Source organism: Gopherus flavomarginatus, chromosome 4, assembly GCF_025201925.1.
Source record: "Gopherus flavomarginatus isolate rGopFla2 chromosome 4, rGopFla2.mat.asm, whole genome shotgun sequence".
NCBI classification, from domain to species: Eukaryota; Metazoa; Chordata; order Testudines; family Testudinidae; genus Gopherus; species Gopherus flavomarginatus.
This window is the reverse complement of record NC_066620.1, coordinates 135,003,650-135,031,106: the sequence shown is the minus strand read 5'-3', so window position 1 is coordinate 135,031,106 and position 27,457 is coordinate 135,003,650. Positions and strand designations below refer to the sequence as shown.

The following is a 27,457-nucleotide window of genomic DNA, read 5'->3' as shown; positions in this document are numbered from 1 at the left end:
TGTCAATGGAGTGATCAGTGTCAGGCACTGTGGGGGACAGCTGTTGGAGGACTATTAGGGATGACATAAATCATGTAGTGTCTATCTTCACACTGTGTTGACCACAGCAGGTCAAGTGTGGCTCAATATCATTAGGGGAAGCGGTGTTACTGAGTCTCCATAATGGGGCACTTATGTTGGCAGGAGACAACTTTGAGGGTAGACACATGCACAACTTACATTAATCTAACTGTAGTGTAGGCCAGGCCTTAGTCATTTTCCTCAGGGATAAGCAAATGCAGGACTACAGACTCCTCCATCCCCCACCCCATAGGGCTCCCTAAGCAGTGGAAACTAATGTACTAACATATTTGCAGATCTCATACAGCAGACCCTTGCAATGGGCCACTCAACCAGCTAATGGTAAATGGGACTACAGTTAGCAATCATGAAGTAGTGCATGACTCCTTCAGCCTGATCCTTTTGGAAGGGATAACTATATTTCAATGCTCATCTTACTGAGATATAAAGTGGTGAATGAAAAGGTTCCACAATTACAGGGCCCCAAGCTACACAGCTGCAGGAAATTCAAACAGTGCAAGAGAAGGAAGAGGAAATACTCACAAAAATACCTCCCATCCACCCCACTGTTTACATTCAGGCAGACATGAAACTAGGCTATGATGTCCACAAATTGATTTGTGGATTAAATCAGTCAAAGCTGGTCAGCCCTGAGCTGACACAGATGATCTCTCTAAGTGGTGTTAACTTTTCTGTGTAGACTGTGCCTGTATCAATAAATGTGATTCAGGAGTACTGTCATTTAGCATCTGACAAATGGAATCGACTAAACAGAGCTGCAGATGTTTGTTAAAACTAGAAAATCAGCAGCCCACTTTAATGTACCATGAGTAGCAGTGATCAGATCCCTGACTAAAAATGAAATGCTGATAAATCACAACACACAAATATTAAGTATCAGCTGAAGTCAATCCATTAACGCCCCAGCCTCCTTGTAAATCAGGTAGATGCCAAAAGTGTCAGACCTTATTTATTAACAAAAAATTAAACATTTATGTTGCTCTAAACATTTACTGTAATTGTTTTCTCTCTACACCACAATATATCATTACATATGAAGCCATTCCCAATTTATAGGTCCCTTCCCTAAAAATACGAACCCAGCAAAGGTTATTTTTAAGACTAGTTTTACTACAACGCAGGAAGACAGGATATGCAATCTATCACTCTATTTAGCAGGCACACACATCTTAATCTTTCCTAGTAGTATTAGCAGCTGTTTGAGAAGGACCACAGCTGACTGTGCATACATACATCTGCAGTACTGACAGCATTAGTCTTTTTCTGCAATACAAAAAAGCAGGGCTACAATGCAGTAGGCAAAGGTAAAATATTCTCCAGGGACAAGTTAGTTTCAGTGTACATACTGGGTGGGAGGAAATCTGCTCCCTTATAAGAATAGCCAGGTCCCTTCAGGGGGAGAAGCGAGGAGCTAAGCCATCCAGACAGAAATCTATCTTTCTTTTTTTATTTTTAAAAAAAGGATTCATTTGTGCTGTAATTCATTTTAAAATTACAAAAATATAATTTAACTTTTCACCATTTATGCTCTGTTTACTTTTTACATTTCATTCACGAAAACTTGGACTTGATCAATTCTAACTCTAGTTTTCGTACACAATGCTATAGTGTTTGAGATTATAATATTGTACAATAATGTTACAATAGAAACAGAACAGGTTCTCTCTACTACTGAAAGCAGGCTCACTGTGCCTTCTATAGCTATGGTTGCTTAAGGATTTTCCTTTTTAAAGAATTTTTTTTGCTCAATTTTTTTAAATTTTCACCTTTCTGGGTGAACTTGCCAGGTGTTCCACTACTTTGGACAATGAAATTGTTTTGGGAAAATTGTTCTTCAAGGAAAAAAAAAAAGTCCAACTCTTATTCAACCTCCACCTACATATTTTTCCATTATATTTAAAAAAAATCTAGATTTTTTTAAACAAGTTTATCTTCTCAGCAGTTCAAGGTAGAAAGAGGAAGTATAGCATACATGTATTCCTCAGTGAGGCAAATTGCCTTTTGGCATCTATCATTCTGGGATGTAGTAACAGGAGAGTGATATATAAGATGGGAGATAATTGTTCTGCCCTATTCAGCCCTGGTGAGGCCTCAGCTGGAGCACTGGATTCAATTCTGGGCAACATACTTTAGGAAAGATGTGGATAAATTGTAGAATGTGCAGAGGAGAGCAACAAAATTTACAAACCATTTAGAAAACCTGACCTATGAGGAAAGGTTAAAAAACTGGGCCTGTTTAGTCTTGAGAAAAAGACTGAGGGATCACCCAAAAACAGTCTCAAATATGTTAAAGGGTTCTTATAAAGAGGACAAGAATTGGCTTAATCTGCAAAAAGGGATATTTAGGTTAGATATTAGGAAACTCTTTCTAGTGATATGAATAATTAAGCACTGGAATAGGCTTGTAAGAAGTTGTGGAATCCCCATCACTAACGGTTTTGAAGAACAGGTTAGACAAAAAAAAACTGTCAGGAATGGTCTGGATGTACTTAGTTCTGCCTCACCATGGGGACTGGGTTACCCTCTAAAGGTCTCTTTCAACCTTGAATTTATTCTTTCTTGGTGAAGTTAAAAACATACATTTTGAGTCTATGGTTAAAATTGTAATTCATGCATGTGCAGCTGTTAAGTAGTTCCAAGACTGTTCTGCTAATGATTCCTCATGATTATAAAAAGAAAGTGATGTATTGAACATGCAGATTGTGAAATTTTGGTGTGTGCTAGAAAATGTGGCAATACCTGCTTTATGTAGGTATCGAATGAGGCAGGACTTCACAGAATTCCATGCCACATTTCAATAAGGTGAAGAGATCAAACCTCATCTCACTGAGTGCTCATCTCATGTCAGATAAACTATTTCAGTTCCACACTAAGGAAATGTTCTCTTTTAATGTCTTTCCTCTTTAAAAAAACCCCCACACTTTCTACAAAGAGGTTACTTTTGTCATGAGGCAAATTCTTAAGCTTCTTTTGAACATCCATTTGAAGGCCTAATGAAAACATCCATACTCTGGCAAGGACCAACACCCCAGGAAGCTGTTCTTGTTAGAGTATTATCAATCTCAAAGGCACTTATATTTTATATTTCTCAGAAGTAAATTTCTGAACTAGTCTTTTCTCTCTCTGGAGAGAAAAACTCCCCAACATATGAGCCTTTCTTCCACAACCTGCATTGATATTTGACAATGAAGGCTGTGTAGCTACCAGAGAAGGCTGCAAGCTTTACCAACTGGTAAAACCTACTTCCAGAGACATCTTTGTCTCAGAGGCATGGAGCTCTTCACCATTAGTCCAGCCTCTCTTGTTTCAGCAACCAAAATGTTGTGGAAAGGGTAGTAAGAACTACATCATTACCACTAAACGATATGAATTCTGCCACGTATTCAGCTGGTCCAGAGTAGGGTGGTTGGGCACTGCTACCTCAGCTTCAGATGCAACCGTTCACTAGGTAATGCATTTGTCTTCAGGTCCTGGATGATCTTTAACTATATTCCCGAAGTGGGATGAAAGTTGGTTCCTCTGAATTAAAGTCTTTTTTCTTCTTCACTGATGCTGATATAGGTGGCTCTGAAGAGCCCTTCTTTCTCTTGTATGTACAGATATCACTCTTAAATATCATCTTGCAGACCATGCCTTTCATTCCAGTTAAAGATGGCAGGTTGCTGTATCAGTACCAAGGACAGAAGGATCACAGTGGCCTGCCTATGTGTTGGGACTAGATACATCAAGGCCACAAGTGTGGGTCATGTTGATGGCAGCAGCAGCAGAGACCAGCAGTGAGGATTTAAAGTCCAGAATGTGTGCCTTGAGTAGGCACTTCCATTGCTCCGAGGACTGCTGCCACCAGGACCTGGCTCTGCTGTGCCTTTGATGTGACTGAGATTTGGTTAAAAGATGGCTGCTCAGTTCATGAGGACAGCAAGAAATATTGAAGATTTGGTCTATGTCTGTCATGGTTCCTTCCCCACTCTGAACTCTAGGGTACAGATGTGGGGACCTGCATGAGAACCTCTAAGCTTAACTACCAGCTTAGATCTGGTTTTGCTGCCACCACCCAAATTATTTATGAGTCATTTGGGAAACTGTCTACCTCCCTGCAAGAATATCTCCCTCTCAAGTACTATAACCCTTCTCTGGGTAGGCTTGAGAGACTTCTCCACCAATTTCCTGGTAAACACCGATCCAAACCCTTGGATCTTAAAACAAGGAGAAATTAACCATTCCCCCTCCTTTCCTCCCACCAATTCCTGGTGAGTCCAGATCCAGCCCCCTTGGATCTTAAAACAAGGAAAAATCAATCAGGTTCTTAAAAAGAAGGCTTTTAATTAAAGAAAGAAAGGTAAAAATCATCTCTGTAAATCAGGATGAAAATTAACTTTACAGGGTAATCAGATTCAAAGAGCCCAGAGGAACCCCTTCTAGCCTTAGGTTCAAAGTTACGGCAAACAAAGGTAAACCCTCTAGCAAAAGGAACATTTACAAGTTGAGAAAACAAAGATAAAGCTAACACATCTTGCCTGGCTGTTACTTACAAGTCTGAAATATGAGAGACTTGTTCAGAAAGATTTGGAGAGCATGGATTGATGTCTGGTCCCTCTTAGTCCCAAGAGCGAAAACCCTCCAAAACAAAGAGCACAAACAAAAGCCTTTCCCCTCCCCAAGATTTGAAAATATCTTGTTCCCTTATTGGTCCTTTGGGTCAGGTGTCAACCAGGTTACCTGAGCTTATTAACCCTTTACAGGTAAAAAAGGATTTTTGTGTCTCTGGCCAGGAGGGATTTTATAGTATTGTACACAGGAGGGTTGTTATCCTTCCCTTTATAGTTATGATAATGTCTACGCACAAGGTCTCAACTGTATGCTTCAGGGTAGAGGGAAGATTCAGATGCAAGTTAAGGGAACAAGCAAGCCTTTCAATGAGAAAATTCAGAACAGCTATTCAACTATTAGACTTATTACAGACCACTAGAATAGTGAAAAGATACTTGTATTCTAGTAACAATGCATCAAATCTTGCAGGATATCTCCTGCAACGATGTCAAGAGACTAATTTGCTAGATGATCAGACACTGCTGATGTAGTCTCAGTGTCCAGGACTTTATACTTGCTGGCTTTCAATCAAAGCATTAGAAGCCTTCAGGATGATTTTGCACGGTAATTGTGGGAAGGAGTGCTTCCATCTTAAACCCAAGAATTCAGAGTGACATCTATGACAAATTTCATAGTGGTCTCACTCATGATCTTTCCACATTCCACAGCAGAGCATTCTGCTTCAAGGCACCAAATACAGCAGCCAACTTGTCCATAAAGGAAACAGTACAACAGCTTTTGCATTATTTGAATCCATTGCCTAATTTTTCACAGAAAAGCATGAGGAGAGAAAGAGACCAAAATCTAAACTCAATTTTCACCAGTTTCATGGACAAGAACCAAGGAAAACTGACGTCTTCCAATGCAGTGGGAGCTACGCTATCACAACTAACTTCTGACTGAGACTACTACAAAGTTTCTTACATTTTAACATGAAATACAGGAATTCAAAACAGAACAGGCACAACAGGATACTCTGAGGGTTAAAGAGCAAATTTACATGTAGACTGAGTTGATGACGCTCCAAGGGAGAGCCAAGTAGTTACATAGCTGGACTGTTCTTCACGGCAACCCAAAAGAGCTCTTTCACAGACCAGTCAGAAAGGAGACCACCTCTAATAATTCAGCTTTTGCACTTCAACTTGATAATTGTCCTACAGGCTAGTTCTCATTGAGGATGTGTTACAAGTGTACAAAAATAGTAGAAAATACTGATTAATCATCATCTGTTTTTCCAAAGAAAAATGGATTGTCTACTTAACCTTGGGATTTCCTCAAATATTTTTTCTTAGGGCAGTGAGTGCACATAAGAAACTTTCTATAGAAAGGAGCTTTTTTCATACAACAAATGTTTAGGGCTCGATTCTGCCTAGCCCTTACATATTGTGTGGGGTGGGGTGGGAGAGTGAATAGAAATAAGTACTTGCCTCCTCCTTGCTCCTTTCATGTAAAGGTAGGTCAGAATTTCATGGGAAACTAGGGACTGCTTCTTGACTCCCCCAGGGCCAAGGAAGTGTGGAGAGTACGCACAGCTATGGTTCTGCTTCACGTATGTGACAGGCAGCAAACCAGAGCACGGATGCAGTGGTGACAAGGAGGATACTTGATTATCACTACAAACGCTTTTTTTCTTAATTAATTAGCCTCTTAGAGTTGGTAGGACAACTCCCACCTTTTCATGTTCCCTGTATGTATATATATCTCCTTACTATATGTTCCATTCTATGCATCCGATGAAGTGGGCTGTAGCCCACGAAAGCTTATGCTCAAATAAATTTGTTAGTCTCTAAGGTGCCACAAGTACTTCTGTTCTTTTTAAGGAGGATACTGCATCTCTTGAGCATGCTCACCCAGTGCACAAGGTAGCTCCAGAAGGCATTCTGGATTCTCCAATGCCTTTAGTTCAAGCATGTTTCTGCATTGCCCCTAATATGCAGGTATTTCCAAATTGCATGATCTAGACCTATATAAGGGGGAGAGTCTTATTATAGAAAGTAATCTTCACTAAGCAAAGTACACCTCTACCGCAATATAACGCTGTCCTCGGGAATCAAAAAATCTTACCATGTTATATCAAACTTGCTTTGATCCGCTGGAGTGCTGCTTTACCGCATTATATCCGAATTCATGTTATATCAGGTCATGTTATATTGGGGTAGAGATGTATCACTAATCTCAAAATGTTTTAAACAACTTTAGGAGACTAATACACTGAAAATTCCCAAATGAATACCATTCCTATAGCAGTGGTTTGGCTACAGTATCTTATGCATGAACTATACACATACAGACATAAAAAAAATTACTCAAACCCAAGCCACATGAATACAACTAGATGTAAATGTGATGATTTGAACTCTTATTGCCAGAAAATCAGAAGTGTCCTTTAAATTTAAAATTCTGTTTTTCAAAAATTCTAATTTTCCAAATTTCAGGTACATATCCTGAGCCATTCAGGTAATTGGATTTTGCTTGTACTTATTTTTAAGACTATTGTCAGTTATAAATAATTAAATTAAAATGGAAAAAATGTAAACTGTATACATAAAAAAGATCTCTTGCTAAAATGTTATCTGGCAAGTTTTTGCCACCAATGATTATTTAGGGCTGAATAACTTGAAAATAGAGGCAAATGATGAAAGTGCTGAAGAACTCAGCTATATTGACACTGGGGGGTGCCACTATACTGTACTAATTAGAGATTCATCACTATAATATTACAATCTTATCCACTTTTCATGAGAAAGTCACCTCTGGTGATATCAGAAAGGCTAAACAAGGATGCTTTAAAAATAGGGCAGATTAAAAAATATTGACTTCAAGCAGATAAACTCTTCTCCCCCTACACATATTTAAAAAAACAAACAAACAAATAAATAAATAAATCAAATAAAATCTTTTGTAAAAGCATTTAAGTATTTCACACAAGGATATAAAGTATCTGTTTCACCCACTTAAACTGTTTCATCTCACCATTTCAACAGAGTTTCTTCTCTCATTGGAGAGAAATATATTATTATTAAACTCAATCTTTGATCAGACTGGGTAGGAAAAAATTCTTATGTCAAATCAATCTGACACAAAAAATCATTTGTGTATCCTGGGATACTGTAGTTATCCCCAAAACAAGTATTACAAACTCATCAAATTCAGAGTTAAGGAAGCTAAATTTTTAAATAAATAAGAAAATGTCAAGGTAGGGAAATACACAGGGTAACCCAAATAGCCTTAACTCTACTCCATTGTAACACCACACAACTATGACAACTATTATTATGGCATAACAGCATTTGCAGTCCCAGATTTGATTAAACTGATGTTTAAAGACATATGGCTTTTTTCCCTTTCTTTGTGGTGTCATTACAGAGCACAAGTAACGTTGTTTGTATTCTGTAACTGTACTTTTCCATACCTTAACATTTTTGCATGCCTTTTAAGTTTAACCTAACTCTGGGTTTCCTGCATTTGTAGTGCTTGATTTTGAGATAATTACGATAATTTTACTCTTAAATTACTGACATGTATAAATATATGCATTTCTATACCATAACAAATCCACTGTCCACTATCCTGCCTCCAACGGTATCAGCACCTCTGAAGCAAGGTACAATAATCCTACAGAAGGCAGATGAAGTATAATTTGTCCCAATAAAGGTCTTGTCCTATTCCCTAATAGAGATTGGTTCAAGCCTGCAAGCATGAGGTTTTTATCCCTTCCAAACCTTTGTTTGCATTAACTGTTATAACTTCATCACTCTGGACATTCTTGTTACCCATATTAACATTGAATCTCTCTCTGATTCTTGTAAGCAACTGGCCTCAATAACATCCTATAGCAGGGAGCTCCACACTCTATTTGTGTATTAAGCGAAAAGTATCCCCTTTTATCAGTTTAGAATTTTCTACCTTTCAGTTTGTCCCCTGGTTCTTGTGTTGTGAGGTGATCTACCTTCTCTATAACATTCATTATTTTATATATTTGTCCTCTCTTATTTGCCTCTTTTCAAAAGTAATTTCAATCTTTTCCATCTCTCTTTGTATGAATTTTTTCATGCTTCTAATTCTTTTCATTGCCTTTTCTTGCACTCCCTCTACTTCTGCAAGATAAGATGACTATTATTGCACACAGTATTAGAGATGAAACTGAACCACTGGTGCATATAAAGGCACTATAATATTTTACATATTATTTTACATTTTCCATGCCATTCGCTATGCATCCTAACATCTTGTTTGATTTTGGACTGCAACTGCACATTAAGTAGAGGCCTTCACTGAGCTATGTACTTTAATGCTCAAGTCCCTTTCTTGAACTGATACTGATAATTTAGAATATAGTCAATCTTAAGTCAAGTTTAAAGTAGTTTTTGTCTGAGAATTTTCTTGGTTTTTTTTAATTTAAGATTTTACATACAAACAAGAAATCCTAAGAGAATGTTAACATATGATATTTCAATGATTTGAAGATATGTAGTATCACTCTACATTTCTTTTATTATTATTTTAACTTTTATGTTGAGAACCACCAGTAACAAGCTCCTTTAAAAGCAGCAAAGAGTCCTGTGGCATCTTATAGACTAACACATGCATTGAAGCATAGCTTTAGTGGGTGAATACCCACTTCGTCAGATGCATACAAGCTCCTTTAACTCAGCTTCTGACTGTCACACTTCTCTGCACCTCCCTGGCCCCCGATGGGGTGTCTGCCTATGGCAGTCCTATAGCCTCACTCACAGTGAGGTGGCAGTAGAAGGCAGCCATTTGAGAGAGGGAAATAATTCATTAAATTCTCTACAGCAGAAAAAATTTTCAGCCTCTCCTGAAGAAATGTTCAGCTATGAATAGTAAAGGAAAAAATGAACACTGATCCTATTTTTTTTTCTTCAAATGCAGCCAACAGTCAGTGAGTTTTACCTATATGGGAGGTTTAAGGGTTTTGTGGGTTTTTTTATGGAGATCATTCAGGAAAAGATGGTATGACCAAAGGTGCTAAAGTTTCCAAAGCATCCATTTAATATTATTTTCAACTCAAAACTAATTAACTTATTTACTTGTAAATTCTCAAAAATTAATTCTGTACTCAAAAAACAAGCGCTTCAATTTTGGGAAGAAAGCACTGTATTATTCATATGTAACAAAGTACTTGAATTCCTGCGTTAAGTATAAAACTCAACACAACCTTGACTATAGACCCATGACTGATGTTTACACAATACTAAAACATAAATAAGCAGTTTCTTTAATGAATCACAATGTGCATTAGTTTCTGCGCAAAGGAAAGATTTACATGAATAAACTGGTAACATTTATGCAAACACAAGGACTATTTTGTAAACAACATATTTATGCTTTCAGGAATACATAAAGTTAACATAAGGAAATGCAACGACTATATAAGTAGTACATCTGTGCCACTATTTATTTATAAACAACTAATGCTTAATATAACAGTGATCTATAATGTGGTCTTGTGGTAGAGCTCTGCACTGACAAGCAGGAGTCCTCAGTTCAAATTCCTAGCATTTCACATAGCAGCTTGTGGGAAGTCCTTCGAAGTACAGTCCAGTCATCCATACAAGGGGTCATGAAATTAAAGTGGAGAAAAATCGCAGGGGATCATCCTTAAGTCCTCAGTCAACAGGACTCCAGAGAACAATGATATAACATGTAGTCCAAGTGGTCCTTTGACTAAAACCAACTACTGACATATGACTGATGTTTACAGACTATTTTAGCGTATTATTTGTGCCTCATAATATGTACAATATAATTCTACATCTGAGCAGTTTATGTTACATTTATATGCATCAATCTGTCCTCACTCAGACTTGTGTATCAGTACCCTCAGATGACTGGAATGTGTATATCTTCATTGCACCCTTTATCTACGTAGGCATTTATATCACAATCATCACAATGGTATCCGAGCTCTAGTGGCTGCAGCCCTAATACTGAAACAGGTTTCCATTGACTTCTCTATGATACTCCTCTTACAGCATAAGCTTCTCTACATATATTCCTGCTCATCTATCATACAAACGTCACATGTATTTCAGATTTTCATGCAGTTTAAATGATTGCAGAATAACACAGGTCTGGTAACATCATACTGACCTCTGAGATCTGCTGATGAAAAGTGCAACCGAAGAGCTAGGCTTTATTATTATGATGTGAAAAATGTATTCTGTCATAAGTGAAACTGTGGGCATTTCATCTTTGGGTACACAAGAGAGTTAACATTTTAAAATGTTCTTGAATGAGCAATTCTAATGCATTCTCTGAAAACTTTGACACTTTTGTGAAATCAAGATGCACACATTACCGAAATTCACGTAGAGAGTTTCTATGAATGTACTAATCCATAGACCATCTCACAATCCATAAAGTACCATTCACAGTTAGTCAGTTTTTTGTTTTTTTTTAAACACAAGAGGTACCACATGCTGACATTAAACCTAACAGGACAACTGACAGAGATCAGAGTCCATCTCCCTACAGTTGCACGATATGCTCCTGTGACAAAAAGCATATCCGATGTTAAAGGCCAAGAGAAACCACTCCTTACATGGAGTACATATATTTTTAAATCCCAGAAAGTGATATGAGTTAAATAATGAGACATGTGATAAACTCAGGACAGATAGCTGCCGGGGGCGGGGATGATAGAAAACAGTTCCAGAAGGTTACAAGGCCCTCCTCCCTACCACCTGAGAAGAGGTTACCAGAGAATCAATTAGAATCAGCTGAGAAGGAGTTACCTGAGGTCAATTAGGATAGGCTGATTCCAGCTAAGGGCTGCTTGAGACTTTTTTAAACCCTCCCCTGCTGGGAGAAAAGGGGGAGAGAGAGAAGAAGTCATGCTGCCAGTAGGTTAGGAGCAGCGAGCCTCAACAGGAGGAGAGGCTGCATTCCCTCCCATAAGGGTGGAGAGAAGGAACAGACTTCCCCTGTGCAACCAAGAGGGACTGTTTTACCCAAGCTTGTCTCACCAAGGCTAAAAGCAGTGGAGGCTGGAGAGACGGAGGGCTGGTCCACACTAGGGGGGGAAAATCGATCTTAGATACGCAACTTCAGCTACGTGAATAACGTAGCTGAAGTCGAATATCTAAGATCGGATTACTCACCCGTCCACACCGCACGGGATCGATGTTCGCGGCTCTCCGTGTCGATTCCGGAACTCCGTTGGGGTTGATGGAGTTCCGGAATCGATATAAGCGCACTCGGGATCGATATATCGCGTCTAGATTAGATGCGATATCGATCCCCGAGCAATCGATTTTAACCCGCCGATATGGCGGGTAGTCTGGACGTGGCCTGAGAAGGTGCCTTGCCACAGACCCAGCAATGACTGCATTCAAGAACTGTAAATATGCCATGGTCTGATCAGATGCACATGCAGTTCTATACAATGGTAAAGATGTAATTAAATATTTATCATGTTAATCATTTTTATTAGATGAACCAACTGAGAATTATGCCTTAATGACAAAAATAATGAAGTTATGACCGTCCTGTAGCATTTTATTTTAATCGCTACAGTCTATATCAATTATGAAAAAGTCTAGAAAAAAAACTGAAATATGGCCTGATAATAATGCTTTCCTTCCATTTCCTAATACTTTTCAAGTTATTCTGTACGTTTGCACGCTCAAGCAACAAGAATTTAGATGACCCTGGCTTGCCCCCATCATTATGATGGACAATGATGTTTTACATTAATCCAGCACAGTGCAATCTATCTTGGAGGAGGTCATGCAATTTATGGCTTCACAGATGGCATTTCAAGATATCTTTAGTTCAAGGTTCTTGTACTCTGAAGTGGTAAAAAAAAGATTTAAATGACTCTTCTGCATCACAACACTTGAAAATGTGTGAATGAGAAGCATGAGCATTAGTTAAAAATAACATTTCAAGGACTTCCCTCCTTTAGTCCTGAATCTTGTTAACATCACTAACAGTGATATGCTACAACAGTGAAAATTACTACAAGATTAACAACAATTCCTATTCCTAATGTTATTTAAAAATCAAAGTGTTACCTAAGGCAATTACCTTGGAGCCGTTTAATATCTACAGGGAAAAGCCTAAGGGAAAATAATTGACTTGGCTAATTTTACCCTTGGCAATTATAAAATAGCTCTGCATTTCATTATGACTGCAGAAACTTACATCTAATTGTAAGCCCCAAGAGAAGTACAGAGATAAACGCATCATACAGAAGCTCAGACAAGAATCTAACAGCACAATAAAATTAGTTCAGTAGTAATGGTTTAAATTAAACTAACATGCTTAAGTTTAAATTACAACAGTTTTAGTTACTGAAACAGATATACGTGCCTAGATAGAGGTTGTAGTCTTATCATGGTCAGTATTGTTTGCAATATATTCCATGTTTCTTTTTCTATAAGCCAATTTACTTAGCTACTAACTGCCACAAAGAACAATACCATCCCTTTTACTTTTTCTTGCAAAGAACTAGGACTGTCAAGCAATTAAAACAATTAATCGTGATTAATCACACTGTTAAACAATAATAGAATAACATTTATTTAAATATTTTTGGCTATTTTCTACATTTTCAAATATATTGATTTCAATTACAACACAGAATACAAAGTGTACAGTGCTGACTTAATATTTTTTATTACAAATATTTGCACTGTATAAAACAGAAGAAATAGTATTTTTCAATTCACCTAATACAAGTACTGCAGTGCAATATCTTTATCATGAAAGTTGAACTTACAAACATAGAATTATGTACAAAAACCCAACTTCACTCAAAAATAAAACAATGTAAAACTTTAGAGCCTACAAGTCTTCTCAGTCCTACTTCTTCTTCAGCCAATCACTCAAACAAGTTGGTTTACATTTGCAGGAGATAATGCTGCCTGCTTCTTGTTTGCAGTGTCACCTGAAAGTAAGAACAGGCATTCACATGGCACTGTTGTAGCTGGTGTCACAGGCATTCACATGGCACTGTTGTAGCTGGTGTCACAGGCATTCACATGGCACTGTTGTAGCTGGCGTCACAAGATATTTACGTGCCATATGCGCTAAAGATTCATATGTCCCTTCATGCTTCAACAACTATTCCAGAGGATATGCATCCATGCTGATGACAGGTTCTGCTCGATAATGATGCAAAGCAGTGTGGACTGACGCACGTTCATTTTCATTATCTGAGTCAGATGCCATCGACAGAAAGTTGATTTTCTTTTTCGGTGCTTCAGGTTCTGTAGTTTCCACATCAGAGTGTTGCTCTTTTAAAACTTATGAAAGCGTGCTCCACACCTAGTCCCTCTCACTTGGAAGGCACTTCAGATTCTTAAACCTTGAGTTGAGTGCTGTAGCTATATCTTTAGAAATCTCATTGGTCTCTTCTTTGTATTTTGTCAAACTTGCCATGAAAGTGTTCTTAAAATGAACAACATGTGTTGGGTCATCATCCGAGACTGCTATAACATGAAACATATGGCAGAATATGGGTAAAATAGAGCAGGAGACATGCAAAATTCTTCCCCAAGGAGTTCAGTAACAAATCTAATTAACACTTTTTTTAAAAACAAGCATCATCAGCATGGAAGCACGTCCTCTGGAATAGTGGCCGAAGCACGAAGGGGCACACGAATGTTTAGAGTATATGGCATGTAATTACCTTGCAATGCCGGCTACAAAAGTCCCATGCGAATGCCTGTTCTCACTTTCAGGTGACATTGTAAATAATCTCCATAAATGTAAACAAACTTTTTTTCCTGAGCAGTTGGCTGAACAAGAAGTAGGACTGAGTGGACTTATAAGCTCTGAAGTTTTACATTGTTTTGTTTTTGAGTGCAGTTATGTAACAAAAAAATTTACATTTGTAAACTACACTTTCATGAAAAAGAGATTACACGACAGTACTTGTATGAGGTGAATTGAAAAATACTATTTTTATTATTTTTACAGTGCAAATATTTGTAATGAAAATAATATAAAGTCAGCACTGTACACTTTGTATTCTGTGTTGTAACTGAAATATTTAAAAATGTAGAAAAAAATATTTAAATTTTTTTAATTGGTATTCTATTGTTTAACAGTGTGACTAAAAGTGTGATTAATCACAATTTTTAATCACGATTAAATTTTTTTGAGTTAATCGCATGAGTTAACTGCGATTAATTAACAGCCCTGCAAAGAACACAAAACATTATGAAGAAAAAAGTCATGGCTATTTCACACTCCTAAAAATAGATGCACAGAACTGAAAATTAACCACTTTCAAAAGAATAAATGCGGTTTGTTTAAATCATGGCACGTCAAGATATTTCTATAACTTGTCTTAAAATTTTCTAACTTTCCCAGTAGGGTTGGAAGAAAGAATAATTTAGTAAATCAATCAGTTTCCATGGTGGTATCCTACTTATAGCATGTGGAAGCTATTACACTATTTAGATGTCAAAAAATGAAAAAATAAGTGTTAAAATGTTTTGGCAGAATTTTCAGACAAGCAGAACATGATTGCTTGAAAAATAAAGCATCTCCTTGGTATTTGTGCTTCAACTTACAGTAGGTTTGATTCCTGGCAAATCTTAAGGGATTATACTTTATTGCTGGAATGCATAATTTATTATTTTCTCAAAATTTTCCCTCAGTTTGAGTTAAAACCTAGGTTTATTTAGGGTTAAATTCTCCTTTGATTTGCAGTGAGGATCTCATCCATGATCTCCTGAAATGCTGAAGAATTAATCCTAAGTAGATACAAAACAAGTATAATCATGTTCATGTTAAATCAGTTTCTAAACTGATTTATGCAATAGTTTAATCATAAAAAGCACTGTAAAAGTTAAAGAAAATATTTTTTGAATATTTAATATTACATTTTTTTCCTCAGATAATTTATACCATTAGTCAAGCAGGTTGGAAGTTGATTTACCTTCTCTTATATTGAACTCGTCTAGTGTTATAAATGACATCAGTCAAGGACCATACACATTCAGATACCATGGGTATGTAGAAGGTGCAGAATAAGATGCTAAACAGAACAAAATCATTAGGCTCAGAAATAGCAAATGTTATTATAACTTAACATTGTGGAAATATTTTATATAAGATATACATTTTTATTATACACAATAGTGGATAGATAATTATACTTTCTTGTGTACCTATATAAGAAGATTCCAGGATTGTCACTCTGAAGCCTAGAATGTCTGATGAGTCAGTGTGAAACAACTAGAAGTACGTGATGCTGACGGACCAGTTGCCAGCTTATGCCAAGGCCCCTACGCCTCACTGAACACTGACAAATGCATAGCTGCAAACCAGTCTGGCTCACCTATGCAACAGTATTGTTAAAACATATATTAGATTTATAAAAATGTGTTTAGTGTTTACACTTTATGAAACACTTAAGAGTTGTTGCATCTATTAATTTTACTTATAACTAAGACTATATTTTAGTCACCGGTATATTTAGTAAAAGTCATAGACAGGTCACAGGCAGTAAACAAAAATTCACACGTTATCTCCTCTCCAACAAAGGAAGGACTGTAGACACTAGACAAGTCATTACAGAACATCAGCGGACAAAAGACTTTGTAGATTGCTCCTCCCACATCCACGAAGAGGAGATGTGAAGGTGGACTCATCTCATCAGTTTCAGGGCTTGTCTACATCAGAAAGTTGCAGCGCTGGTGAGGGAGTTACAGCGCTGCAACTTAGGAGGTGTACACATCTGCAGGGCACCACCAGCGCTGCAACTCCCTGTTTGCAGCGCTGGCCGTACTCCCGTTTTGTCTCGGGTGTAGAGGATCCAGCGCTGGTGATCCAGCGCTGGTAATCAAATATAGACACTTACCAGCGCTTTTCTTGACCTCCGTGGAATAAGCAGGTATCCCAGCATACCTGAGGAAGCCTCTGGTAATCAAGCTGGTCTCCTTCCCCGGTTTGCTCTCGCGTTCCCCGAACCCCGAGCAAGCAGGTCTCCTTCCCTGAGGTTTGCTGGGTGGTTCCGGGAACGCGAGAGCAAACCGGGAAAGGAGACCAGCTTCGCCGCGGTTTGCTCTCGCGTTCCCCGAACCCCGAGCAAGCAGGTCTCCTTCCCTGAGGTTTGCTGGGTGGTTCCGGGAACGCGAGAGCAAACCGGGAAAGGAGACCAGCTTCGCCGCGGTTTGCTCTCGCGTTCCCGGAACCACCCTGCAAACCGCAGGGAAGGAGACCTGCTTGTTCGGGGAACGCGAGAGCAAACCGCGGCAAAGCTGGTCTCCTTTCCCGGGTTTGCTCTCGCGTTCCCGGAACCACCCTGCAAACCGCAGGGAAGGAGACCTGCTTGTTCGGGGAACGCGAGAGCAAACCGCGGCAAAGCTGGTCTCCTTTCCCGGGTTTGCTCTCGCGTTCCCCGAACCACCCAGCAAACCGCAGGGAAGGAGACCTGCTTGCTCGGGGTTCGGGGAACGAGAGAGCAAACCGCGGCGAAGCTGGTCTCCTTTCCCGGTTTGCTCTCGCGTTCCCGGAACCACCCAGCAAACCTCAGGGAAGGAGACCTGCTTGCTCGGGGTTCGGGGAACGAGAGAGCAAACCGTGGCGAAGCTGGTCTCCTTTCCCGGTTTGCTCTCGCGTTCCCCGAACCTCCCTTGAAGCCGCCCAACAGCGCTGCAGTGTGGCCACATCTAACACCACTTGCAGCGCTGGTTGCTGTAAGTGTGGCCACTCTGCAGCGCTGGCCCTATACAGCTGTACTAATACAGCTGTAACAACCAGCGCTGCAAAATTTTAGATGTAGACATGGCCTCAGACTCATTTGCATGTATATGTTTACCTGTTTTAACATTGTAAATAACTGTCATTTCTTTTTTCAGTTAAATGGTTAGTTAATTTATTATAGGATTGGCTTCAAGCATTGTCTTTGGTGTGTAATCTGAGGTACAACTGACTGACTGAGTAAAGTGACTGGTCCTTTGGACAGTGAGTAACCTGAATATTACTGTGATTTTTGATGTAAGGGACCATCTATCACAAGGACAGTTTTGCCTGGATGGCAAGATAGACAGGAGTGCCCAAGGGAATTGTCTGTCAATCCATGTTAAGGCTGTTAGGGGGTTCACATTTGATACTTGGTTGGAGAAATCTAAGTATAGAACTCATAACCAGTTTGGGGTTTGTGCCCTGGTTTGTAACAGTCTGCCCTGAAGTTGGCACTCATGTTCATGAGCCGCTCCAGACAGCCTGACAGCATGGCTGAGAATTCTTTTTGTTTAGAATATTACCAGGTTCAATCATTACTGGGATTCACAGTCTATTATATACAATTTTAAAGTTCTCAGCCATTTGGGGCTTTTTTCCCATTTTACGAATTACACTCATGTGACAGTACTGGTTTTTACCTAGTGCATAAATATATCCTCTCTCTCTCTCTCTCTCTCTCTCATACACACACACACACACCAGTTTATTCATAATGATAAACACCTCCTATCTTGTAAAACTTTCAGACAGCTGAGCAAAATGACTGCAGTTGTCTTTTAAAATGATAATGTATTTTTGTTCATAGGGCATTCAATGCCCAAAGCTGTCTGGATGTCTAACAAAATTTTATTAATAGCAAAAAGGTAAATCACACCTGTGCACACCAAAATGGAAAGATCCTGAAGAATCCCCTAAATGTAAATCAAACAGAATCCATTCTTCCCTTTAAAAAACCCCACCACAATATAAAACTAAATAATCAAATAAATATGTTTTGAACTTCACCTAGCAGGTTGCCAGAGATGTACTGTACTCCTACATGTCTTGAAGACACAGCAGCATATGTATGTTAATTCACCAGCCTGTCTTTTAATCCACTACTATCTATGGCATCACTGCTTCAGAACAGATACTAAAGCGTTAGCAGTGGTAACATTTCTGTAATATTGTGGTAGATGTACCTGGAGCAACATCCAGCTGTCAATCCATCTGCACATAGAATAGAATTGTGCCAATTTTTACAGTGAAAGAATGTCCCAATTCAGACGTTATCTGTTCAGTGGTTTTCTAACAACCAGAGCTGTTACTTATTAGAGTAATAGAAACATTTTTTACCTTAGTATTCTGTAACTGAGCTAGGCTTGTGCAAGCATTTGCTAGAAGAAAGTCTCCACTCAGGACAGCTATTTTATTTCCAAACTGCATGTCCTTCAGTAGGCCATCACAGGACTTCAGCTCACCAATGTTTACTATCCCACGATGCACCAAGAAGGCAGTGTGGATCAGCTCTGTAATCTCTGCCAGACTTCTTTGACTTAAAGCAAAGATAAGAGATTTATTTTTGAAGCCACAAACACAATACACATTTTTTGATAAAAAGCCATTCTACAGTTCCTCATCTACACAAGAATGTTTTATAATTGTTGCTTCACCATAAATCTTTAGAAATCGCAGTTCACAAGTGGTAATTAGAGAGAGCATGATATCACCTGGGCAAGTATAGCATGATAGGGTCAAATCCTCACAGCTTCTGAAGGGAAGAAATCTTCCTCTCAGTTTTATTTTATTAACTTTCTCAAAGAATTCAAACATGTAACTAGTCAATATTTTTTTATATATTTTTAAAGATTTTGACAATGTCCCTTAAAAGAAACTATTAAGAAACCAACCATAGGGTGCTCATAGTGGTGAGGGAACAAGAGGTCAGGAGTGGATTAAAAACTAGCTACGCATTAGAAAAGTGCTGCAATAAATGACTGCTCCCTGGACTGGGGGAGGGGGAGTAATAGTAGGATACCTCCTCACATTTCAATAATGGGGACAGATTTTCTAACAGACAGGCAGTGGGCAAATGACATTTGATGATGAAACTAAGTTGATCTGTTTAGTAGAAACTGGAGATTATCTAAATTCCTCTGTGCAGCATAATGCTAGATTAAATTTTACTTGGATAATTTTACAAGTCAATTTCTCATTCTGATGTATTCTAATGGGCTCAATACAGGAGGCCCCAATCCCTGCACGGAAAAAGAAGTATTTTCTCTTTCTACATGGCTCCTCTTTCTATGGCACTTTTCAGTTTTGGAGAAGAAGAAATGATGTAACAGCTGTAAGAACAAAATAGTGTTAAATTTGGTGGACCAATATCAGAGTGTAAGGAGTGTTCAGGGGAAGCTGATCACACATCCAAGTCAACCCACAGAAAGAGAAAATTACACTTTGCTTACTGGCTAAGGGTTGGCAATCTATAAACAGCAGTGGCACTTGCCTCTCTTTCAGAGAGTGCTTACCTGACCGTCTACATTGAAGTATGAAATAAAAAGAAGAGGATAAAAGGATTTTTTTTCTGAAGTGGTGATGTTTGGCAATTAATCTGATTTCAAGGAGACCAGACACCTGAGTCTATGCTAGAATCACAACATGTGAAGCAGGCACAACAACTGAATGCGAGAAAGCAGAACAATACCCATCAAAGCAGTAAACCTGTTTGTTAATTTCACAGTTGGCAATTCATGAAATTGGTACATTTAGGCCCTAATCTTGCAATTTAGGAAGCACAATCACAACTTTACTTACTTAAGTAGTTCCACTGATGTCAATGAAAATGACTCACATGAGTAAATTATGTATGTACTCAAGTGTTTGCAGGATCAAGGCCTTAGATACCAAACATAAAATTAAACTGTAACCCTGCACAGAGCCCTTTTAGGTTCTCCATACTTATTCCCAAGGAAAACGGTTCAACGTAGATTTATTCTGTAAATAGATTAACCTAAACATGGATCACTATGGGTAGGGGGGGTAGAGTACTGCTGCATCAAAAAGCAGGCAAGAAAGTAGAGTGGCTTGGGGGAGGTGAATTGAGGCTTCCATGATATTTATTACCACAGAACAAAAATTATTCAATTAAAACAGTTTTAAAAGATGATATTATTTATTATTCACTATTTTGCTTCCTGCAGGGAAGTGTTACTCTTGAGAGACACAGGAGGGGGCAAAGCAGTCACCATTTAGGCAACAAACTTCAAGCCTAACATTGTCTCTCAAAGAGGCAGGGAAGAAAATCCTTTGGTATACACAGCCACACAAATGATAAGGTACTGTACATATTCTAGCCTTGGGTATACCAAAGGGTTAACAATATTTCAAGCACTGATAAAAAAAAAAAGGACTAACAAGACATCCCAATGCTCCTGCTGTCATTGTCAGGGCAGCCCTTGGAGGAAATGTCCATATCAATTCATCAGATGGACAGCTGATCAACATTAAACAGACTTGCTCTCGACAGATTGAGCTGAACTACCTGTTAGGAATACTAATGAGAGCCCTCTGCTCTCTACAACAGAGTTCTGCCATTTCCGACTGCTGAAGATCCCAGGACATACGCGGATCCCTAGTGATGAGCACATAAAGCTTCAGCTAACTCAAGTGACGGCTCATTTCCCTCAGCTGAAGGCAGACATTAATATTCTGAGGAGATCAGACCCACCTCTCTGACCCTCAGCTATTGAAGCAAAACAACGACTGTCCTATTTCTTCATTTAATAAGCTTTTAATGAAGGAAACCAAAATCCTCTCTTTGACTTCAGCACAGCTCTCCATGAAAAGGTTGCATAAATACATCAGTGTCATACTTTGCAAATGCTCGGTATCTGGATTTTTTTTTCCATTTTATTTTCTGTATTCAGTTTGCTCTCCAAACAATATTCATGCTTTCACGAGTAACATGTTATACACATAATTTGGGAAATTATCATATGTACTCTTTACAGAAAGTCTATTACTTATCTTCTAATCAATGTACTATTTTCCACCAATTTATCTATCTTTCTCTTAGAGGAGTTACAACTTGGCTCTAAAAATTTTCTGCTCTCAAACTTGTTGCAGAAGCCATCAACCTAGGAGATTTTTTAAAATAAATTTCATTTACTATATTTTATTATTTTTATTGTGGTGGTACCCAGAAGCCCACTGCACTAGGCACTGTACAAACACAACAAAAAGATGGTCTCTGCCCCCAAAGAATTTATTTATTTATATATTTAGATTTACCCTTTTTGAAAAGGCCCTTAACAAAATGCTGAGAGTCCTGACAATTACATTTACAACAATACCCATCCTACAGCATTTCACAGCATTACTTAGTGAAAAACAGTCATTTAAGTCTCATCCATAACAAAACATATTAAGACAGTACCAAATATATATACACTGTACAATACTCCATCTTGGCCAATGAACTGAACTAAGCTTAGATGACTAATTCGTTCTCCAGTTAATCCAAATAAAAATAAATGCATTTAGGTGTGATCTTATGGAAACTTGGGTTTATGGTAGAGATTCTCATATTTGCACTATTACATGGACCACATCTTAATAAAATCATTGCTCAGGAATCACTGCTACTCCCATTCATGATTACACTGACCACTTTCCCCTCCTATTTATGAATGTGCAATCCTCTCCAACTGCACTTTCAGCATCTCTTTCAGTCAGCCCACTTCCTTCCCTCTCCCACTCTCTATTGATGTTCCCCAAGGCTCTGTCCCTGGCACTCTGCTAATCTCTCTTTACACCATGTGCTTAGGTGTTCTCTTCAGCTCACACAGCTTCAGCAATTATCTGCATGCTGATGATTTACGAATCTCTCTCTCCACCATTAAACTGTTTCCTTCCACCCAATCCCAAATCTCAGTTTGTATCTCTGACATTTCTTGGATGTCCTGTCACTTTACACTGAATGTGACCAAAACCAAGCTCCTTATCTCCCTTCCCAGACTTTCTCCACTTTCCTACTTTATCACTCTTGAAACCACCATTACCAACTTCTCCGACATTCAGGCCCTGTAACCTGAGTGACATTTGACTCCTCCCTCTCCTTTGCTCCACATATCTAGGCCATTTTCAAATCCTGCTTCCTCCTCAGCATCTCCAAGATCAGCCCTTTCTTTTCATCCCCACAGACAAATCACTGGTTCAGGCCCTCATTATATCACAACCTCCTCTATGGCCTCCCAAACACACACTGTGCCCCTTCAGTCCATATAAAATGCTGCTGTCAATTTCCTTGCCTGTCAGTCTGATCATACATATCCCCTCTATGAATGCTTCCTTTGGCTTCCCATGAGATATAACAAATGTAAATTTTGTCACCACCTTCAAAGCTGTACATAAATATGCCCCCTGTATACTTACCCTTCCTTTGTCAAGTTTTGCGTTGCCTCCCATTCCCTCTGCTCAGCTAACATCCCCATCACCTGCCTGTTTCTCACACAATAACTCCCATGCCTTCTTCCATGAGTACTGTGCACAAGGGACAGAACTCCCTAAATTCACTTACAACACCCCACCCTGACCACATTGAAGTCCTTTTGCAAAATCCACCACTCACTTCTTCTGTATTGCCTATAGTAAATCAAGTTGAGTAGTATATAAATTGTCTATGCTATTCCCCTTCCGCTGACCTCCATCTACTTGTTTGTCCTTAGGCCTGTCTGCACACAGCTTTTGCACTGACTTAACTACATTAGTGCAAAAGCTGTGAATTGACCAGCCCTTAGCTCTGAGCTCCTCAGAGCAGGGATCTTTCTTAAGTAATAACAATAGCAATCATAAGACTTTTCTGCAAGGCCATGTTAACAGTGGGCCACAGAAGACTGGTTTGCAATAGGAAGCTAGGAATGTCTAAGTGAATGCAAGTTTCAGTTTTGTGGACTACCGAGGACTGCAGCAAAACTGCTGAACCTCAGCCTCTAAAGATCACAGCCCTACATCTGTACATTTTGGAGGACCCTTGCCATATGTATTTCATGGAATCAGTTGCAAATATCCTCACATAAACTGCCCTAACAGCACCCTGAGAGCAGCAGGCTGTCTCTGTCATGCCAAGCAGGGAAAATGTACAGTTCTCACAGAAAAGCCAGCACAGATGTGCAGGCATCAGTCCTATTGCTATAGATACACAAATAGATAAACAGAAATAGAAAACTTTGAACATTTGCAGAACAATTGCCAATTTATATTTCAGACTTTTTTTATATTAACTCTTCCCATCATCTGAATGAGACTGACTCTCAGTATCGTATTACTCTGAAATCAATGTACAGCTATTACAAAGATGATCATGTCATGCCGATATTAATGCAAGTTTTGAAGCCCACATTACCATTTATGATAAATGGCAAAAGGATTGACAGACTGATGCAAAATAAATAAAAATCTGTAAAGACGGAATAGGTTTGAATAGCGAATCTGTTAATTTTTAATTATATATTTAACAATGTGCTTTCATGTCATCTTGATTGTCCTTCTTGCTTTTTTTTATCAGGCACATTTTTTCATATTAAATTCTAGCCATTCATCTTGAGTGCAAACAGTGAAAATAGCCTTGTGCAACAATTTACTGTTATGATACAACATGATATTAAGAGACATTATCAGGGAGTTTACGCTCAAAATTTAGGTTCTGTTATAAAATGGTTTTCCAAAACGTAATATAGCTAGAAATGCAAAAGTGTTTGTGGCTTTAAAAAAAGACAATGAAAATAGCTTAACATTTCACCTGCAATGTCTGCAACTCAAACTCTGAAACCATATGTTATCAGAATAAGTGAACTTGACTAGCTCATTTTCACTGTCAAAACTGAATGAAGTGTAAAAGTAAACAGATCAATATAAATTGTGATAAATTCAAATTATTAAAATTTTTAAAAATATGTAATACTATTAATAGCAGGAACATGGAGCAACATTTTTAAATGAGCATCTTAAAATAGTCACCAAAATGTGTATTTAGATACCTAATAGTCTGATTTTCAGCAGTGAGCACCCACAGCTCTTAGTGAAGTCAATAGGAGCAATAGGTGCTCAGCTTCTCTGACAATCAGCCCCTCTTAATAGATGTGACTAACACTGGACACCCAAACTTGAAAATTTTGTCCATTATTTTTTAACCTGATAGATTATCCTTTGCATTTTTATGGAGGTTATGTTCAATCTCTCTCTCTCTTTCAAAAATTTCCAATACATTTCCTCAACTTAGTGGCACTTATGGTATGTTCTATCTGTAAATTCAAAATAACCAGTAATTCTTTACTTGAAATGTAGGTACAAGGAAGAAAATATTATTGCAGTCACTAATGTGACTCCGAGTTAGGGTTATTTCTTCTAATTTATTATTATTTCTTAAGCGTTGATAGTATATTGGAGCTAACCTGGCACCTAGTTTTAATGTCTTTTTGTGACATATCAACAAGATGTATGGAAAATCCTCTGTAAATATAAGTGCAAATAATAAATTCAAATTGATCCTGTACACTGGAGTTATAATGTGCCAAACTGAGAACACATTTATTTACATGGCTGAAAAGGTGAGACTTTTACATTTTCTTTGCCATTTGTCCATCAAATGGAATTTCATAGTTAATGGAAATGTGACCCAAAGGTCAGTATATACCAAGCAGTAAACAGAACCATAGAGGTAGAAAATCTGGTTCTCTACTTACGTACACCCCTTTAGCAAGGGGAGAACAGGAAGTGAAAGTTTTGTGTTTACTTTACAAAACATTTTGTTGTTTTTGTTGTTGTTGTTAGAGGTTGCAGTTTCCACTGCTGAAAGGAAAAACCTAAAGAAAAAATAGTAGTCCTGAGACACACCACTCTAACTTTCTATCACATGATCACGGCTTTAGTATCTATTATGCAAGACAATGTCTAAAGTCGAAACATCTAAAGGTTATCTGATACCTACTACACTGAGGACTAAGCTGCTCGGCCAGGATGAAAAATATCTGTGACTGTCATCCTCCACCTCAAAATGCAAGAAGTTTAAAGGAATAAAACCAGCTAATTGTAGTTTATTGTGTACCCTAATTGCAACTTTGTCAATTTATTTTTTATTTCACAGTTAAAAAATACACTATGTATCTTGCCTTTCTAATATCTCTTTCCCTTCCTACCTTCTCTCCACTATTTCTTCACCCTCACCTCTCCCTAGAATTTATCAGTGTCTTCTGCATAATCTTCAGGGTATTTTCTCTTTACTCTCTCCCTCCTCTTTTATTTCTTACTTTCTCTCTACTTACATTTTATTCTGTTTCATTTTTCCTTTCTGTGACATACACAGGGTGCAGTTCAAACTAACAAGTGGCTGTGTCACCCCTGCCCTCTAACTTGGGGTGCCCTTCACAATGCTTTGCTGCTGTAGCCTTCAATCTGGACAGATCACAAACAGCCTCCAGTATGCAAGTCACTTTCAGCTGTCTGTGTGTGTGCTGCAGCCTTCCAGCCACACCGCAGCTCCTACCAGCCTTGATTATACCGTAGGGTGACCCCAATTTACTCCCAGTCTTAGATTTCCCCCCCAGAAATGTATGCACTATACTGCCGAGCCATCTCCTGGACAATACAAATGTATATAAAGTCCATCATTTCATCAACAGAAATAACATACACCATCTTGTTATCCCAAATGGAGTTTCACAAACACTTCAACACACTGGATTAGATAAAACAAGTTTATTAACTACAAAGAGAGATTTTAAATGGTACAAGTAATGAAACAAAGGTCAGAAATGGTTACAAGATAAAATGCAATCAATGCTTAAACTATGTTAAATTCAAAGCAGTTTTCTCACCACATGCTTTCAGTACTTACTGTGCAAACTTCTTAGGTCAGAAACCCTTCTCCAGTTCAATAGCTGCTTCCTTTGTCCCTTTAGGTGTACTGAATCGATGGACAGTTGAAGGGTGTCCTGAGGTGTTTGTCCCTCCTTTTTATAGTATCAGTCCCCCTCTTGGAAAAGATTTCCAGATGAAATTCAGAAGACAAATGCTTTATCTATACTGGACTTTTGTCAGCAAAACTTGTGTCGTTCAGGAGTGTGGAAAAAACAAATACACACACACCCCTGAACAACAAATGTTTTACCGATGCAAAGCGGCAGTGTGAACAGCACTTTGTCAGCAGGAGAGTTCTCCTGCTGACAAGGCTACTGCCACTCATTGGGGGTGGAAGTCTTTTGTCGGTGGGAGAGCTCTTTCCCGCCGACAAATAGCAGCTACGTTGTGGCGGCACAGCTGTGTCACTAAAAGGTGCATAGAATAGTCATAGCCAAGAGTCTATAGGGAAGGATGTTCCCTGCTGCTTTCTCTCACCTGTTTGAGGTTTCTTTATCTATGCTTTCTGCTTGATGACTCTGTTTACTGTCTAAATGCAAATTAAGCAGAGAACACATTCCTTTGTTTGAGGCAGGCCTGTCTGCCAACCTCAGTTTGAAGCATGTGTTAAGAACACCATACAATGGAATCTTATAACTTCACATATAATGTTGCCACAGACATTTTATCAGTACAATAATGAGCAGCAAACTATGAATTTTCAAATGATACCTCACAAGGCATATTCTGTACAAAGATTATTACAGTAGCATATAGGATGTAGACACAATGGTACATTCTGTTTGTCACACTCTCCAACTGCAACTTCTAATTCCCTCCCCCCCCCATCATGCCACATCAATTGCTCTCCCATCAACCATCCCTTTGTCACACAAAAGGTTTGAAAAAATTTCCAGCAGCCTAACAGCTAGAGGATTAAGCCTACTATCCAAAGATTAATTTAAGTGACTGATACCTATTGTCCAAGGACAATGCCCAAGGGATTCCTTCCAGGGTTCTGTGCTTGGGCTTTGTTCTGTGGCTTTATCTTTTGTAGTCTCCAACAGGTCAGAATCTGATAAATTTGAGTGTTCCCCTACCACTCCTGGCTGATGGAAGGGAAAAGGTGCATCCCTCTCTCTGCTTCCACCCCTACTCTAAAATCTCTTGGTTGCTGTTGGGA

At 38.6% G+C, this 27,457-nt stretch overlaps 1 protein-coding gene across 5 annotated transcripts in view; it reads right to left on the bottom strand.

Moving 5' to 3' along the window:
* The window catches only part of PDSS2 (decaprenyl diphosphate synthase subunit 2), a 163,457-nt gene that overhangs the window by 44,440 nt on the left and 91,560 nt on the right, over window positions 1-27,457 (bottom strand). For all 5 annotated transcript variants that reach the window (XR_007774119.1, XM_050951412.1, XM_050951414.1 and 2 more), the window contains one exon: window positions 18,733-18,931. Coding sequence is in view for 4 of the 5 variants with exons in the window: in XM_050951412.1 (XP_050807369.1) it covers window positions 18,733-18,931 (199 nt within the window). In the remaining variant the exon portion in view is untranslated. The remainder of the gene's footprint in view (window positions 1-18,732; window positions 18,932-27,457) is intronic.